Source organism: Colletotrichum aenigma (assembly GCF_013390185.1).
Source record: "Colletotrichum aenigma strain Cg56 chromosome Unknown KSG_Cg56_contig09, whole genome shotgun sequence".
Taxonomy (NCBI): domain Eukaryota; kingdom Fungi; phylum Ascomycota; class Sordariomycetes; order Glomerellales; family Glomerellaceae; genus Colletotrichum; species Colletotrichum aenigma.
In genome coordinates, this window is record NW_023500915.1 from 2,038,867 (window position 1) to 2,058,070 (window position 19,204).

At 48.0% G+C, this 19,204-nt stretch overlaps 2 protein-coding genes across 2 annotated transcripts; both read right to left on the reverse strand.

The window, feature by feature from the left end:
- Nucleotides 1–9,569: 9,569 nt before the first annotated feature.
- Nucleotides 9,570–12,218, reverse strand: GLI2 (Zinc finger protein GLI2; the record flags this gene model as incomplete). The annotated part of the gene is made up of 5 exons (XM_037328463.1): nt 9,570–9,674; nt 9,726–11,037; nt 11,161–11,433; nt 11,509–12,122; nt 12,192–12,218. The coding sequence occupies 5 exons, from the start codon at nt 12,216–12,218 to the stop codon at nt 9,570–9,572; spliced, it is 2,331 nt and encodes a 776-aa protein (XP_037172599.1).
- A 5,802-nt stretch (nt 12,219–18,020) lies between these two features.
- MP3 (putative steroid-binding protein 3) lies at nt 18,021–18,803 on the reverse strand (the record flags this gene model as incomplete). Its single annotated transcript, XM_037328464.1, has 4 exons — nt 18,021–18,202; nt 18,254–18,311; nt 18,367–18,404; nt 18,713–18,803. 4 exons carry the CDS (start codon nt 18,801–18,803, stop codon nt 18,021–18,023), a joined length of 369 nt encoding a protein of 122 aa, XP_037173109.1.
- Between the last annotated feature and the right edge of the window lie 401 nt (nt 18,804–19,204).

Genomic DNA, 19,204 nt, shown 5'->3' on the forward strand with positions numbered 1-19,204 from the left:
ATGCTGTATGAATGCCCTTGTCTCCAGATCCAGGCAGAAGGACGGCACGTCGGTTGCCTTTTTTTCAGTTGCCTTACGGCTGGCGAATCAAGACGTCTGGCGTCATGGGCAGAAGGTCTCGTCTGCAGCAGAAGAATGCCAACTCAGCCCATCTCAACTCGATCAAGCCGATTCCACTCAAGCAAGGCGTCTTTTTCGTCATGATCCTGTCGGCCGTCGGAAGTGTCGGTCAGGTGCGGTGGTGAGGGTATTGGTAATTTGGGTTGATAAGTCTTATTGGCCACGGTGCGTTCCGCCCCAGATAGAGGTATTTGATCCATTTCAGCAGGGATTTCTTGTCGTTGGCTTTAAGATGCGTGAGCCTGCAGCGCGAGAAGCCCCGGACTGGGGCAGTCTAGAGAAGGTGTATCCGTACAGCATCCAGTTTCCAGATTCCATGGCTGGACCAAGACCCAGGTCCTGGGATGATGATGGGCCGTGGAGTGTCGATACGGGCCGGAGGGATGTCGTGTCTGCAGCCAATGGCACAGCCAATGGCAGAAGGGTCATCGTATTAGAGGGGAGAGATGGCGAGCAAGGAACGGAGAAAGAAATAAAGAATACCAGGTCTCGGGAGATTGGCATGGGAGACTGGTCGAAGCGTCCACTTGTTCCGCGCCGCAACGTGTTTTGTAAGTAAGGGAACCCCTGGTATTATTTCAATACCGACGACGGGAGTCAAACTCTACTGCGTAAGGTAGTATACATCACTAGGTGGTAACCCATTGCGGCGGCCGTCGAGGAAGTGGAACAGCAGTAAGATGCAGGGTTCTAGTCAGGAGCTGAGCAAAAGCAAGCAAAGATCGCCGACGGGGGGGGGGGGGGGGGGGGGGCTCTGAGTGGAAAAAGGGAGAGTGACAAATGTGTCGGAGGGGCAGGCGGTCGAGACGACACAGAGAGAGCGAGAGAGCGAGAGAAAAAGAGAGTGCGAAAGAGAGCGCTGCATGACATGGCATGGCATGGCAGCGATGGTTGACATTGACAGGCGAGAAAAGGAGGGTGAGGGTAGAGATAGATTGGCTCCCCGCAAGGCGGACATGGCAAGGCAGCTACTTTAGCTCACTACGGACACCTAGCGAGCCCTAGCGCGCTGCGTCGCATCGGGGACCTCTCTCCTCCACTCGTCCAAGAGAGTGGGGGAGGTCGCTGGTTCGCATTCTGCTTCGCAGCGAAAGTGAATGGAAAGTGATGCCATGCCCATCGGCCCCCTAGGTAGTGTAGTGCCGTGGATGGGTGGTTGCCGTTGTATTCGTGGAGTTGACGAAAAGACCGCGCATCGCAAGTCGCACCTCAATTTCGAATTTCAAATTTCACCTGCAAATGTACCCGGCATACATTTCACACGCCGTCAAAAGTGAAGAGGGAAAGATGAGTGTCAATCTGTTGAACTCGTTAGACTCGGAGTGGAAGTAGAGATACCAACCCCTCGATCACTGTTCCGCGCAGTGTCTTCCATTGTCGTACTTACCTGCGGTAGGTGTGGTGTAGGTAGTAGGTAGGTGGGTAGGTAGGTAGGTAAGGTCCAGGTAGGTAGGTAGGTAGAGTCCGGAGAATGTGCCCTAGGTACGAATAGGTAGTCCATGGGAGGTACCTGGGGGTCCTAGCGGCATAGGCTAACGTTAAAGACCCCTACTCATATAGGGGGGGGAAAAACCCATTACTACTGAAAAAAACCCTTACTACCTAAAACACTAAAAGTAGTTAATTTAATACTTCATTATTATAATTACTAACTTTATATATTCATTAACTACCTATAACTATATTTTATAATAATAAAAATATAATAGCTATAATTATCTTATTATACATAATCTAATAGTATGTTTAAAATAATTATATAGCTATTTATAACTTTATAATTATTATATCTTTATTTATAAGCTTATTTTAAGCATAATTATTTTAAGTTTAACTTTAAAGCACTATAAATATTATTCTTATTTATAATTATACCTCTTAAGCCTTCTAAGTATTAACCCTCTCTATAATAATATAATATTTTAATTTATGTTTTATTATTAGTATAAATATAGTTAGCATTAATAGTAGAGGTAAAGTAAGTAGTTTAAACTTATTAATAACGTTATTATTAACTTTATTATTAATATTAAAGTTAACTATTAATTCTAATACTATATTATTAATAATATCTTTAATAAGATTATTAGCTTTAATAAAAATATCTAAGTTAAATATAAAGTTAGTAGATATTTCTACTATATCTAATAATAGTTAGTTAATATCTAACTAATTTAAAAGCTTTACTATATATTTTATATAATTACATATTTCTTTTAGTAGTAGCTTAAAATTAAGGTTAATTATATTAACTATAAACATAAACTAAAACTTATTGAATTAATAAGGGTTTTTTATATTAAATGTAATAAAATTAATATTTCTTCTAATATAACAGAACTATTATTCAAATATTAATATTTTTATTTTACTATTAATTAACTACTTTTTAGTTTTTAAGTACTCTATATATACCTCTAAGTATTATTTCTTAGCCTCTCTTTTTATATAGATATATTAATATTTAATCTCTACTGACATAGCTTTAATAAACTACCTCTTTTACTATTTAATAATATTTAAAAAAAGGTATATTAATAATAAATAAATAGTTTAGCTTTACTATCTACTTTATTTAAGTCTTTTTATATAGTATTAAAGATATATATTTCTATCTTATATAAACTTTTTACTTTAATAAATTATGATTTAGCCTTTTTTAAGATATTTAGTTATATAGTAATATTATTAGTAAGTTAGTAAACTAAAAAGTAGTATATACCTCTTAGTAATATAATTAATTAGAAAGTCTATTTTAGTAAAGTAATCTATATATAGTAAAAAAATAAAAAAGTAAATTAATATAGTAATATTAGCTTTTTATATCTTCTTTATAAAGTGTTTTAATATAACTTTAGGTTATATGGACTAGATATTTAACTTTTTAAAGCTTTTTATAATATTTATTAATGTAAATATAGTATTTAATATACTAATAAAAGCTTTAATAAAGTTACCTCTTATAAATATAAAGGCATTTTTAGAAAGTTAATATTATATAGCTTTTTATTAATACTTTTTAAATAGCTAGAAAACTCTTATATCTATTAGCCATAATAGATATATAATATAAAATAGGAAAAAGCTAATAATAATATTATAATCTTAATAATATTTTATAAAAGAGATATTAATATAACTAAAAAAGCTATTTAGAAATAATAGTTAATATAATCTCTTAATAGAGATATATTAAGCTATCTCTATATATTTAGTATAATAATTTAGCTTTATACTAAAAATAAATAAGTTATTAAAATGATAACTATAAATATTAACTTTAAAATACTCCTCTATTATAAAATTAAAGCATTAATATTTAGCTAAGTTTTTATATAACTAGTTATTAAAATACTTAATAAAATCTAATATAATCTCTTAGTTAAAGAAAGTAATAAATAATTAGAGAAAATATACTCTCTCTTAAATATTATAGTTAGCTTAAGCTATAATAAGCTATATTTTAAATATAATATAAACTAATGTAATACTACTAATAATATTATTATATTTTATAAGAATATATAACTTATAATTTACTAAAGTAATAACTTCTAAAGCTATATTTTATTTCTATTTACTTTATAATATAATAATATATTTTTAGCTAGTAAAATAGCTAATATAATAACTAGATTTATTAATATTCTAAATCTCTAGAAGCTTAAGTTTATACTAGTTAAAAGTGAATTTATAATAATTAAACCAAACCTTAATTAACGTTAAGTTATACTTAATACTTTTTTAGTAGAGCTCTATTAGTTTAATTAACCTAAAGACTTAAAGTTTAAAATAATTAGCTTTTTAGTTAATAAACTACTATTTAGATATTAAAAGCTTACTTCTATTAGCTTAAAAATATTTACTATTTCTTAAATTATAGCTAGAGAAACTAGAAACCTTATTTTATATAGCTATATAGTAAAAATAGTAAAAATAATATCCTTACCTAAAGCAATAACTTTTAGCTAGCCCTCTAGTTTAAAAAAGCTTCTAAAGCTCTCTAAATACTTTAAAATATTACTAATAGTAATATAGCTAACTTGATAAACTTTAGCTACTTTCTAAATAGAGAGAATATATAAAATAAGTTAATAGTTATATTAGAAACCTTAATTAGTATATATATAATATATATAAATAGTTTAAGCTACTTTTTAAGCTAAACTAAAGAAGTATCTTAGTTATTTTTATAAAAATATAAAGTAAAAAATAGTATAATTAGTTTATTCTAAGTAAAAAGAAATAAGTCATTTTAGTGAGAAAATAATGATTTTAGCAATAGGGGGTTAACTTAGGTAGCAAGGGTTTTTTTTAGTAGTAAGGGGTTTTTTCCCCCCTACGTGAGTAGGGGGCGTTTTGCGCTGACGCAGGCTGACTAACGCCCCCAGGTAGTACCTGCCTTACCTTACGTGCGGACGGGTCCTCCCCCCCGAAACAATCAACCTCCCGTTCATCCCGTCTTCAATGGGCAGAATTCGCCTTCCTAGCCATGCCACTCGTCATTAAAGCCACTGGGCAGTCAACTCAACCAAGCTAAGTCTTCAACTTCACTTCTCTTCCCTGCCGGTCGCCGCCCGCCCCCATCTTGCATATCGCTCGGGTACGGTACTCTGCTGTCCAGGCCATCCCATCCATCTGACGAATTCTTTCCCAAAGGACATACGAGACAGCCATCAGCGCCAACCCGCGCCATTGGACCTTCAAGATGCGCCGAGGCGCTGAGCTGTAGCCTGTCATTGTTCAAAGGACATTCATTAAACCTCCTCCACCATCTTAGGTCCGTCCCGTCTAGCGCCCCGTGCAGTCCCGGTTCGGGCCCTGGCTAGGACGCCCATTGAGGCAATCGATTCGGCCTCTTGGGCCATGTCCAACAGCCAGCCCCTGTTGCCCTTGTGCGACCTCAACCTCTTGTTCCCCTGCTAGGCCACGCGCCAACCGTCCAGCATCCATACCAGACGCTGTATTCGCTGCTCCCCGTTCCGGACGGACTGAAGATGAACGGAACCCACTGGTGCCCACGCGGATACGGACTCTGCGAGCGAGGAACAGGAGAAGCTGCGGTTCAAAACCCCGACAGCACCCCGACGAACCCTCAACAGTACCAAATGAGGTCTCAATCGCCCGAATGGTCTCCTTAAACGACGGATATCTCCGTAATGGAGACGACGGGCCTCTTTTCCATGCCTATCAATGCCTCAACGGGCGCGTCAACATGCAAAAGTCGTCGTGTCAAATCTCTCGACACGGTTAGGGCCTGGGTGGCATCAACGGCCTCGACCGCAACGGGGAGTCGGGGTCCCGTTCTGCGGCACCAAGCTCCCAAATTGTTACCTCCACCGCCGCTTCGTCACTCCTCTTGCAGCGCGCAGCGTCTTCACCCTTTCACTGCATTAATGGCGTGTGTCTCCATTTCCACTCCTGCAACCCGTGCCTTATTCAGAAGCCATAAACGCTTAGCACCACGATAAGCCCGTCAGTCCCGAAGAGCAAGGTATGAAGTACGGATTCGTACGTACGAATATCACTACCTACAGACAGGCCAAGACAGGCCATTGATCCATCCGTTTTTACGACCTATCATGCCCTAAATCCTCCTCCCGACTTGCTGGGTCCTCGTTGGCTGGGTACTGCTTCCGCCCCTGTTTAGTGGCTGGATCCTGTGCGAATAGAGGGGGCCGGCGACCATCAGAGGAACCGTCGACCCATGGGATCAGGCAGACAAGTCAGCAAATCAACCCTACCACTTGCAGCTCCGGGGATACGGTACCCTTGTCTACTGTCGGTCTTGCGAGAAGACCTGCGCATGCTTCGTCGTGGAGACTTGCAGAGCAGACGTTATCACCGATAATATCCTGTTGCACCGTTGACGTTGCACTTGGAGCCGAAGCCATTCTGAGCGCCCCAAGTCGACCGCCCGCACATTTGCGCGCGGAGCAAGAACCAGCGATTGATATTGATATGGACTCCATGCTAATTGCCACGTGCAGACCTAGGCCTGCTCTCCCACCTGACTTATCATTTTCATCTGGCGAACCGATGCGACCATGCTACCTCCTTCCCCGGCAGGTACTTCTGAAGAACATTTTCGCTACTTTCCAAATCGCCGCCACATCTTTCCCGCGTTAAGCAGCCAAGGGGCTCGCCTGCGCTTCATCCACAATTGGGTGGGCAGACGGGACTAACACGAAGTAGGCTTGCCTGCCGGATTGCTGGTCACCCACGCGATCTAGGCGTCCAATGCTGGACTGACTTACCTTTTTTTCTCTGGCAGCTTCATCTCTGCTGCGATAAAAGGCCCCTGGTTTTGGACCCCAACCTCTGGAGCTGGGCCAGTCAATCTCACTGCCATTGGCCGGTCGAGGCATAGCTGAACGCAAAGATCAAAAGAGGTGCGGCAGTCCTGGCAAGACAGGCGGCTATTTTGACCTCTGCAGCACCCCCCTCACCCAAGCGTTGCCTCCGTCTGAGCCCTGGGCACCTGATCCATCCTTCGAACCAGGTCCATATTACCAGGTTGTCAAAGGACCGCGCAGCGTAGGCGCAACCACGATGCGGGCGGAAGCCAGCCCACCCACTACCCATGGATCATCGGCTGCAAGGGCGATAGATGTCAGGATCTTGTGGAGTCTGGAAAGCCAAGCATGCTCGCTGGGCATGTTTGCAAATGTCTTCAACCGATCATCATGGGCATATGTCTCATATCAAGATCAAACGCGTCGTCGTCGCTTGGTCTGGGGTGTGTGTGTCTTTACCCATGGTGCAAAGTGCGCGAACCTGGTCGAGACTGGTGCGCGCAGACTCGCGCGGAGTGCGCGGTAATTCCAACATTCAACGCACAAATGCGCGCTCACGACTCAACACTCCGAGTTGGTTGTCGCCAATGGCGTCAAAGTCTCCTGTGTGGACTGTGTCGCTGGATACCTGCGTGTCTTGCTCTGAGACCAATCCTTCTGGCCCGTTAGCCCTGCCCTCAAAAGGTCGGCAGATCACTGGAAGACAGATCTTGGATTTCCGGCCAGCTACCGCCCAGTAAGGCGGGATGTGGTGTTGTCCAGGCCACCAAATGGCCTCGCTTCGTGGTTGAAACACAGGAGAGTTGCCAGGAAGAGAAAACACGCCCGTGTTGGATTCCAGCATCTCGGTAACGGCACTAGAACTCATCTTCCTCCAAAGTTGTCTTCTTTCCAACAATCCTTCTGGCCTGGAACATACGTGCCGCACGGAGTGGCCGATACATATGTAAGCCTTAGTTGGGCCTTCACGCTCTATCAACGGACCCAGCAGAAGCGCGTTGCATTCATCACACCAGGCCCAACATACTGGCAGGGCTACTCCGCAACTACGCCGTACATAACCCATTACACGAAGCTGGTCTTTTGCGAACCAACGACAACGGATGACAAATGATCAGTACGCACGGTGTAAGGATGTTTTCGCGCCTTAGAGATTAGGATTGAGATCCTAGCGCACCTTTGGCTTAACCACCCAACTCGTTCAATAACAGATCGATGGGATTCATGGCTTGGCTCTCACGCCCGCCATATGGCCGGGTTTGAAAAAGTGGTCTCTCCTGAGACCCGCCGACGAGATCAACAGCCTGACGCCAATTGATCCCTCTTCAGTGTCATCAAGGCACCTACATTTTGTCCCGGCGGTCGATTCTGGCCCTCAACTTGACACTCGCTTCCCCTTGCCGAGAGACCGAAACCCCAGGCTCTGTCCCAGCATTCAAGCTTACATGTCAGGTCCCGCCCACATCGGCGGCCGCAGCATCGTTGTTGTCGAACCATGAATGGTTGACAACATCCTCTAGACCCCGATGACCAACTCTTCGTACCAACACGGGAGTTGAACCGGAAATTGCAAGTCCACCTCCAACATGAATGATACCATCACAACGGCTACCACCAATCTTCAACTGCCGTCAAACGTGATGAGGACATCCTCTTCAGCCGCACCGCCAGGGCCTGCATCAAATCCATTGATACCTGATAACCGCTCTCTGGCTCTCCCTCCTCCTCTTCCCCGGTCCCTGGCTCCCCCTCACCTCCCCGGTGGACATCATCACCGACATCCGCAACATCCTGGCTGCTGCTGGGAAACCACCGCCAGGAGGGGTGGGGTGGCTGAGGAACAAAACAAACTGCATAGCCTCATCGTTATCGAATGCGCCTTTTGATCTGAAGCATGTTTGCATGCGCACTGCTGACGGCTTGCCTGCCCTGCCCTGCCTACCAGTCGCATTTCTTCCCTGCCAGCCCTGCCTCCTCACCACCCCTCTGTTTCTCCGGCCCCCAAATGTAGTAGTACGGCGTCGGCCACCTCAGGCCATGCCACGAGAGCGAGGTGGTTCGACTTTCGGGCATCCAGCCAATTATTGACTGTGTCTTTCCGCCTGGCTTGACCTTGACCCGGCCCCCAAAATGACGACCCAGGGGCTGGGAAGGAATAATAGATGGTTGTGTTGTAACCACTTTGTGTGTGAGTGGGTGTGTGTGTGTAAGTGGGTGTGGGTGCGAGAGAGAGAGAGAGAGAGAGAGAGAGAGAGAGAGCGTCTCCGCGACTCCAGCCTTTGGGCTCGCAAAACCATGGCTGGCACCCAGGGCCAAGGAGGTTCTAGGCACCGGTCCGTGAACCAAGGAAACGCCCCCTCCCCAAGCCAAAAAAGAAACGAAATCCAGAACCCCAGGTCTCGGGACACTACCGCCAAAGACTTTTTGGGGATGGGATGGGATGGGATGGTGGCGCGGCTCGCGGTTGGTTGGGTCGTCGTGCTCCGGACCCTCCCTCGGTGCTTCTTTCCTGGAAATCGTACCCGCGTCTCCCGTCGACATATGTGCGATGGGATGTCAGGGCACCCAGGGGCTCTGCTTACGCTTCGTTTTCTTCCTTCAATGTGGGAGACGAAGGGGCAAGGGCACGTGGGAAGTCGGAGGAGGGGCGGCAGGGCGTGCGTGGTAGCGGTGACGGTAACCTGGCTCCGCGGCCTGCGGTCGGACGACTTTCTGACAGCTTGGTTGTCTTGCTTGCATATATTGTTTGTGATTACATCTTCCGAGGTAGGATCATGTTGTATTAATCATCTTCACAATACAAAATGCCGCAGAGGCAATTTCATGTAACCTTGGCGGGCACTGCCAGCCAGAGTCTTGTCGGTGCTTTCTAAAGGCAAGGAGGGATGCTCCTTGCTCAATGTGATTCTGTCCAAAAGGGGATATCATATCTGTACGTTTTGTTTGTTTGTGTCCTCGAGCTCCCGTCGATGCAGACCTTGGCATTCCTTCCCTACGTCTTCCTGACGTTCCCCGTAACTCCGTCCGAGGCGTAGCCTTATTATAGCACAATCCTATAGTCGTTGATCATAAGGAGAAAGATGAAACGAAAGAGGATATCGTAGAAGTGACAGCTGCTTTGAGAAGAGACAATCCGTCCAACATGCCAGCATTCTACCGCACGAGAACTTGTTGTTCCTCACAGCGGGTGCACCGTTGGTGTGAGCATTGAATGCATGCAGGGGTCGTCTTAATGTCAAAATCGTGAGAGCAGTTGCACTAGTCAATGGTCAGCATGGTTTGCGGCAGGTACATTGGAAGAGCACGTACGCAGTTCCACCTCTGTGTGATACGGGCGTCCTTGAAGCGTTTTGGCTCCCGTTCGTCGTTGTCGTCATCTGCACCTCTCTTCCTTGTCGTGGTGCTTTTCATGATGAGTCCAGAGGGCTTATGTGAAGCAGTGGCTTCATCGCACGACTCGGCGTCACTCGAATCGTCCACTGAGCCCGCGAAGTCTAGCTCGTGCAGCTCTGGGTCGACATTCTTCCACTCAGAGATGTCCTTCTTGGCCACGTTGTCGCGGCCGGCGTAGTGGTTATCAATGTGGTTGAAACGCTCAGTCCAAGCATTCGCGCCCTTCTTGGTGATCTCGATAATCTTCACACAGAAGCCGCACCAGAAGCGAGACTCGCAGTTTCTACCGACGCGGCAATCTTCGAGGGCCTTGTCAACTTGTGAGGCATCGTCCATCTTGTGCTCCTTTTGCAAGTGGCTGCGGAAGGTCTCGCGACGGTGGCAAACCTTCCCGCAAGTTGTCTCTGTCTGCGTGTTTTCGTCGTCGGTGCGCTTCTCACTGCACTTCCAGACCTCAAGCTGGAAGTGTTGGCTGTTTTCGTGGCGCTTCCAATCATTTTTGCTGCCAAATCTCTTCGAGCAGCCAGAAAAGGTACATCCGTAAGGCTTATCGTGACGTTTCATGTGCTTCTTCAACTCACATCTGCGATTGAAGGTCTTGCTGCAGCCCGATTTAGTGCAACGATGGGCTTCGATGCTGGTTGTTGGCTCATGTGACGGCTTCTGATCGGAGTGACCCTTCAAAAACTTTGCAATAACCTCCTTGGGGAGCTTTTCCAGGATTCTGAGGGCATCTTGTTCGTTGAGAACCTCGCCTGCAGATGACCAGGCCCCTGCAGGTGGTTTCTGTGAGCTGACCCTTTCGTTTTCAGACTCCGATTCAGGAGCTTTAGGGGCAAGATCGCAATCCATGGCATTGACGGAATCCATGGGGGACTCCTTCAGATCATCAGAGCAAGCGTCGAGGCTCTTGGGAAAATCCACAGTAATGTGGGCCTGAACATCACGCGTACGTCCTCCAGGAAGGAGGGGCTTGATTGTTGATGGTGGCCTCGAAATCTGCGTCGGCTGGACAAAAGCATGATGGTTCTGAACAAGCGGAATGTTGCTGGTCTCGTCAATGTTCGTCAAGGATGGGTCGACGAGAAGATCATCCATTTCCATTGGCTGCTCCGGAGAGGAAATTTCCCATCCCTGAGAATCACTGCCGAAGTTGAACAGCTCCGATCCTACGCCTTCAAGATCTTCTTGCACAGTGCGCGACGTTTCTTGGGGCTTTTGACATGGGCTGCTAACGTGATCAGCCTATTTATCTCGACCACAGATTTCCGTGATTGTGAAGAAGACTCGTTGATGTGGATGCGTACGGCAACGCACAGGAGTCAAGGGATGGAGGCGAATGGGAACTTACTGCCAGAGATATTGATTGAGATCATCGTCTGCTGAGACAGGCTGATTGTGAACACGCTTCAGATGTTGTCGGAAATTGTCAGCTCTAGGCCATAACTTGTCTTTTGCTTGGCATTGAGCACTGATGTTGCAGCGCCAACGAGGACCTGAATCAAGCTCCGGGTGCACACTGCTCTTGTGCCTATCGAGATCGTTCGGAGTACCGAAACCTTCCTTACGAGTGCAGCCAGGAACCTCACACTTGAATGCCTTGCGATGTCGTTGGTTGTGTTTGCTGTCCCGAGTGTCAGTATGTGAAAGGACAAACATCGGCAACGACGGCGACGACCAGAACTGGATCGCAACTCACTTCAGCTCGGACTTTGTCTTACAAAGAGCTTGACAATCTGGGCATATCAACTTGTCCGTAGGGCCGGTCTGTACTGGTGCTGGCGGTGCTGGTGGCCACGCTTGGACGTGAGCGTCGCGAAACGTGGACGTTGAGAGAGGGAAAGGGTTAAATTCCATCATATGTCCAGCGAGGCTTTGGGTTTCCGTGTTCTCCTCGTAGACGGACCTGTCATCGACGATGCTGTGTTTCGCTCTACTTTCATAGCCAGAGTCGGAGGGCAGGTAGGCCTGGGGGATGGTGCCGCACTCTGATGGCTGTCCGTTGCTTCTCCAACTAGCAAACGCGGGGGCATTCCTACTAACATCCACGGGGTTCATGTGGTGACTAGGTTGAGCAGATGCGGAAGCCGGCATATTGAATCCAACCCATGGCGAATCATCACCGGCATAGAAGTTCATCAAGCCATACGGCACGGGAGGAGTGTTCAGGCCACGGCTTGCAGCCATGGGGTCCGAAGACAGCCTGGGTTTGTTGAATTGATCCATTTCCATTGGCCTGGCCATGGCCTCGATGGGAGAGAGATCGATAGAATCCGATGGAGATCGACTGGCGTTATCAGGGGTTGGCAGCGACTATTTCAAAAAGTCAGCATCGCGCCTGAGGATGGATGCATATAAGAAGTAAGGCTTAGAGTTGCCTACCGAGCCTGCTTGTTGCCCGTGATACATGGCTATGTTTCTTCTAGTGATGAGACTTTGTGTTAGTCAAATATGTTGATGTGCTCCATGGTAGTGGGGCCATCGCAGCTCCGATGACCTGCTGGGCCGCCGCATCGAGACTGTAGATACGAACTATGCGAGATCCACGGAAGAGACAATTACCATTTCCTTCGATAAAGAGTAGAGTCTATGGGTGGGACGCTGGTCCGAACCCTCTACAAGGCACATTTGCTAGGTGCCCGGGGGGAAAACAGAAAGGTAGACCAACTTGCAAATGTTGGCAGGGAATACCCGATGCGTCGCTCTAATTGACGGGTAGTTGACTCGGAATCGGACGTTCGTCGTCTCAACAGGCAGCAGTCCAAGTAAATGCGGGAATCTTCAAGTCGGCGCAACCAGGATCGACAGAGTTTGCGAACGAGTAGGTCAGGCGAAACGGAGGCCGATGGACCGTGGTGAATAAGGGACCTTGATAGCGTTTGGACGCCGGTCGGTGGTGGGTCGTTCGGGGCCGGAAGAGCACGCGGCGACTTAGGCTCCACGTTGTAGACAAGGATTGCCAGACGAGAAAACAATGATGCAGTCGCGCGACGATAATCGATGAAAGACAATGGGCGAAATGGAAGAAGAGCGATGAAATCAACGAAGCGACATGGACGAGGGAAGGAGAGAGATTCAAGTCATTCAGCAGGCGGGAAAAGGCAACGGGTGAGGAGGGATGAGGACGAGTAACCACGAGGCATGAGGGGCGCAGCATCCAAAGTAGGGCGGACGATTGTGAGAAGTCGACGTTAGGCAGACAGGCCCGGTTGCCTTGTTGGTTGCCTGCTTCTTGGCGGAAGGTCAGTAATATTCTCGGTGACGGTTAGGAAACACGGCGATGTTGAACCAAGCTAATCTACTTTCGGAAGCTTAGTCAGCGATACGGGTGCCAGACCGAGCGCAAGATGGGCACCACCGACTCCACGTCTTCCCAATCCAGTTAGCTCAGATGGGAATTGTCGTTTCTGCCTTTCTTGCCAAATAAACCAGCATGTGGTTCGCAATTCCCTATTCTTCTACTTGTAGTCGGCACGTCACCAGTGTCTCAACACCATCAACTTCAAGGGACTGTCCAGTGGTTCTTGTCAACACCGCAACCCACTCCGATGCATTTGTTTCAATGTCGAATGAGGATCGATAACAGAAAAGTTGGCGAAAGCCGCGATCATTCGACGCTGCGACATTCTCAATCACAACGATAGTAAATTGCCATCTTCGGCCCTCGCCTCGGCCCACTGAGGCTTGTGGAAAACTCAGAGTCGGCCGTGAGAGAAGCGAAAAAGCCGAGACCTGAGAGGTGGCACTCGGCTTTGGATGCCATTCGCAGAAATGGAGCCATGAGTCTGGTGGTCTAGAACTTGTAATAAGCCCTCCACTGTGTCAGCTGATGTAGTGCTGAGGGCAATAGTTGCCTTCAATGCTCGCCGTGGTTTGTAGACTGGTTGAAGAACAAACTTGGGTCAGCCCTTCGAACTCTGGACATCGCCAGACCGTCTTACCGTTCTGATCTGTCACGACTGAAGAGAGCATGCTCTTTCTGCAACTTGGTTTCCAGTTCATCTGCATGGCGGCGCAATAACACGAGGTTGAGGCTATGTCGCTCCATTACTTTGCGCAAATGCGCACTCCTCAGCTCCACAAGTCCCGATTGCCTGCATGTGGACTCGACAGCGACACAGATCGAGGTCGACAAGACAAGACTCGCAAAAATGACTCCTTTCAGATTTCTTCCTTTGAGCGAAGTGAACAGCGCATCGTTCGATTTGCTTCTTCTTCTCCTTCTTCTTCATCACCCCTTTCCGTAGTATGGATTCTGTACAGTATCCTCATTCCTCATCTCTCAAGTGAGGAGACTCACCCGAGATTCAACGCACCTCAGGGCAAATCAGGGCCTGAACTGCAACTCACATTATGATATGTCACTTTTTTCCAGCTTTTGGAGACGTCGTTTCCCGACAGTGTTGCCCCCCCACCTGACGGGAAAAACCCAACGGGTCCAGACCTCACTTCCGATGACTTGCCTCACAGTCAAATTTGCTTCACTAATGTACGCCGGTCTCCGGAGGATACCTGCAGCGTTTGAACGTCTTCGGGTCGTCCAGACGAGAGGGGGCATCACTTGTCCCCTGTTTCACTGGGTGACGAGTGCGACTTCCCTGCCATGATGCTTGCCCTACGATAAGTAGGCGCTCTAGTCCAGAGCAGTTGGGGCCATCGGCCCTCATCCTCCCCAATAGGATAGCATCCGCAACACCTCTCCCGCCCGCGCCGTTGGCAATGGAAAGCCGGGGACTCTTCTGTCCGAGTTTAGTGCGTGTTTGCTTCCTGCCAAGGGCCAGCTTTGCGGCTTTCTCGATAACCACCTATCGGGCCGCGCCGCAAGGATGCAAGTGGCTTGATTGAACATGGTGGCCGTGAATGATTGGATCACGTATGTCACACGCTCCACAATCCGACAGGTTCTTGACGTCTCCTCGTGACACGCAGCCAATACGAAGAGAAATCTACAACCGGTGAGCCTACGGAGGTTTCCAAGACCTGGCCCGGACTATCCACCCTCAGACATCAGCCTCGGCCGCAAGCACCAAAAGCATTTTCCTCTCAAGGAACGACATGGGCAATCAAAAAGCAAAGACTCTGGGAAGAAAAGCCTTTTGGAAAGTCTGAAAAATTGCAGCAACCAATATCCGAGCAAGCATATGCGCGGGAAAACTTGTGGGCTTGACCTGCCTTCGCGGCGGGGGTCGTGGGGTTGGTTCTCTGGAGAGAATGTCCCCCGGACGAGACCTTCGCGGGTTGACCAGTGTGTAGGTATCGACTAACCATTATCTCAAGTCTCGGTGCAAATTTACACAACTTTGTGGCTCAAGTATAACGCTGATTAGAGCAGACCCGATAGACCAGCTCGAGACCCCGCGACTGAGCCCCAAGGTATCCGGTTCGACATGGTGCGGTAGCTCTTGCGTCCACCTCTCACACCTCCGGTCAAAAGGCAATGGCGCAACCTCCTTTACCCAGCTGCATGTTCAGCTATCCGAAAAACTAATCTACGTAGGGTAGCTGTTGGGTCTTGGACGCGAAATTGGTGATTAATTAGTGACATTGACCCCAACGTTGACCCAGCCTGCATGCGAGACTGACGACCGGACAGGTATTGCATGCCAGGTCACAAAGGATACTGTGTGCGTCTATTGGAGCTTCTTGACCTGCAGCTGGACGTAAACGGATTTCAACGCCCGTGATGATCGAGGTTGACGACGACGTCCGACGACTGGTGAAGGACATTAAGTATATAAGATCGACATCTCTGATGTCAGGAATGAACAGTACAGAGGCATATCTCAACTACTCGATCATTCTCTACCTTGGTATTTGTTGACTTGACTTCCGTCCAAATTCACATATTGCGAGACATAGCTTTTGAAAGTCTTCAAAGCCTCAAGTTCGCAAGCTTCCAAATCAACATTGACTGTGAGTCGTCCAAAGAGGGCTCAAGATCACAGCTAACATGTCATGAAAGCCCGAGTACCGATATAACCTTAACGTCATCTCTCCCGAGCCTTGTTCAAGATGTGCGACTTTGAGGAGTTCCTCTTCACCTGCAACCACTCCATCGTCCGTCTCAAGTCCTATTGCCACTTCGCCCGCAACGATCCCAACCACCAATGCTTTAGCGTCAAGGTCCTCCGCAATTCCTGGCAGCAAAGTACCCCTTGCGATGACTGCGCCTCGGCATGGCAGTCCCAGCAAGGGCACCAGCATTTCGCCGCCGGTTTCGGCCGGGAAGAATGCGTGGGCGGCAAGCGCCATCGTCATTGAAGGGATCAGCAGCCACCGCCACCTCGGAACGGAGAGAAGATCAAGGAAAATAAATCTTTGAGTAGGATTGGTTGATTGTAGATAGGGAACTTGTCCTACTAAATGGTTGGGTAATGAAGGATGACACAGCGACCAGAGGGCTAAGTGAGCCCTTCACATGTTCACATACAAGACGCGCACCAAACGTTGGAGGAGGTTGATGACGTTCAAAAATGTTCGCGAGGGACTTTCGGGATTCATTTGAATCGAGACGGGATGGCTTGATTTGATTCATGTCGTGTTCGCACTTGCATATATAGGCATCGGGTCTCAGCTACTTCTTCGCAAGGGTCGGGCTCGAGTGGCACCTCTTTATTCTTCGAGGGGGGGTGTGGAAAATAGGTTGCGGGTTAGATAGCCAAGAATGCAGTGATACATGCATCTCGATTTCTGGTAGGAACCATCCAACTTACACGTATGCAATGCGCAGTGAATCTGACACGAAGTGAAGAGGGCCAGAACTGGCCTCAAGAGTCATCCAATCATGCGACGTGACAGTCTGAATATTTTGGTATGGTTCACTCTTCAAGTTCGAGATATGATCAGAGGCACAAATGCTACAAATGTTACTGGCTCTAAGACTTAATTTCTCAATCCTGGCATTTATCCATGGCCCGCTCCTTGTCCCACGTTAGGGCTCTTTCATAAGGCTCTCATCGTGTTTTCTTCAGTCCTTTCACTTTGTGCCAGTCACTCTTCCCAGAAGGCTTAAGCCCAGCTTCCTCGATCAGAGATTGATTCAGATCATCGACGGGAGGCTTCCACCGGCCAATGAGTCGGCGCACATGTCTGGTTCCCTGACGAATACGAAGGACCTCCCATCACGACCGCCAAGCCGTTCTACCCATTATTCTCACTTCGAAGATGTACATGGGCGTCTTGTTTTCAAGGTAGACCTGAAACTCAAAAAGTCCCTAGGCTTCAGAGGACGTACTCTCAGCTGTCTCCACTGAGACGCAAGGTTGCATTGGAACGGGCAGGCAGGCTGGCTTTCTCCTCCCGATCCTTCGAATCTGAGGCGTTCATGCAAAAGAGGGAGACAAGCTGTTGTCCTGAAGCTGGCGGGCGACCCGGGCCCATGCAGCTGCAAGTACACACTGTTGTACAACGAGTGGTTGGGTTGGCTCCACTGGAACGGTTTTTCTGGGGAGGGTAGAGCAAGCTGCAGGTGAGGAGAAGACGAAGAGAGAGAAAAAAAGGGGGGGGATATGAGAGCTGAGATGCAAGATGATGTTTCTAGGATATCCGGTGCATGAGCCTCGAGTCCGAGACACGTCACTTTTCACTTTATTCCAGACATGAGACTGTTCCGTCTCTTGACTCGCTGAGAGGTTTCTGTCCTCGTACTTACCTGCGTGGCAACGGACTAGACCCAACCGCTTGATGAGGAGCCAAAGTTAAGCGCAACGGAGGAGTAGATCAAAACAGTCGAGCCCCTGCTTGTCCCCCTCAGGTCTGAACGCGTGTATGAGTGGGGGGTTAGACAACAACGGTGGCATCGCATCTGAACGACAGCTGCTGTGCGCGACCCGACGTGTTGAGGTATGACCTGCGCACAGGGGATGTATCGTCGAATAAGCTTTGACATTGGGAGGTCTGCAGATGTACGACCACCCGTAAGAGGGGGTGACGTTCAACTGCATCGCTGTTAGGTGAGAGATTGGAATCGGTGCGCCATTCAACGTGGAGATGGGGAAGAAGCCAGTTGAAGAGGATGAAGAAGGAGTGGGAAAAGGGCATTGAAATCGTACCAAGTTTAACACGGTGTCATTGGAGCATGTTTGGGCTGAGAACTGACTAGGTCTACACTTGCTCCCGATCATGCCCATACCATGATGAAGGATATCTCTGCCTTCCCCACCGTGAACTCCTCATAGCTTTGACTCAATTCTCCTCTCCCCTCCCCAAGATTCATTCCGTGTTGGTAGCCCCAGCAACACGGCCGACGACATTGTAACGCTTGGAGAAGAAAGTGATCCAGTCGTTCAGAACGCCCTTCTCCTTGTCTGAAAGATCTGACCAGTCGGCGCTAACATCCTCGGCCTTTGTTGAGGTCTTTCCCAGAGCACGAGAGGCGTCCTTTCCAGCGAACACTTTAAATGAGAGTCAGCATGCATCCATATACCGAGTGTGAGAATCCTTACCATTGTAGGATCCGCCGGCTTGGTATGCCTTGTTACCAGTGACGTCGTAGACAACACCCTAGAAACTGAGTGAGAAATGTGCGTCATTGCTGGAGAAATAGTTGTCGGTTTACCTTAATCGCGACGTACGTCTTTCCGTTGGGGTCGGAACCTAGGAAACATGAGATTAGTACACTCCCGTACATGACGCAGAATACATGGGTTCCATATGCGAAATTCGTTGGTACGGAGTTTGCGAGGCCGTGGAGATATAAAAAAACCAAACGAAGGCACATGTCCGCTGTAGGCAAACATCTGAGCTGTGCTGGGAAGAAGCGGTCTGCTGGCATTGGGTTACGGACTACCCCTCAACGGGTGCGGTCAATGATCACTCAAGATGCGATGTTCTCTCTCGCAACATGGAGATACGAGATGTTCCTTGAAAACGAAAAACATAAGTCGGCCCATTCTGCCACTTACCATCAGCCTTAGCCAGCTCCTCGAGAGTGATGGGATCGTCCTTGGGAGGGGCCAGTTCGACCGGGGTCTTGGGCTCAAACTTTCCAGACATTTCTTGTTTGATTTTTGGATGAGAGAAACTGAATGTTTTCGCACTGATGATAAGTAGTTGTATTGGTTTGATCGGAAGACGGCAACAACAAGCTGGTTTGACAGGTGAGGAAGATGGGGGGGGGGATCAAGCTCGACATTTGCCCCTCTAATGCTGAAGGAGCTTCCCCACGATCCGGGTGGGGGGTTGCCTCGGCGTAAATGGTCATCTCCCATTGGCTGCGCGTTTCTCCACCAAATCCACATGAGCAGGAACACTGAGCTCTGGGTCCTTCCCATGCGACGACCATTTGCCTCGTGAATTTTTGATCCAATACGTCACATTCGGCACATTCTGCAACGTCAACTCCGCCAACCCAATCCCGCATCGACGCGCATGCTTTGGATTCAATCAACAACAAT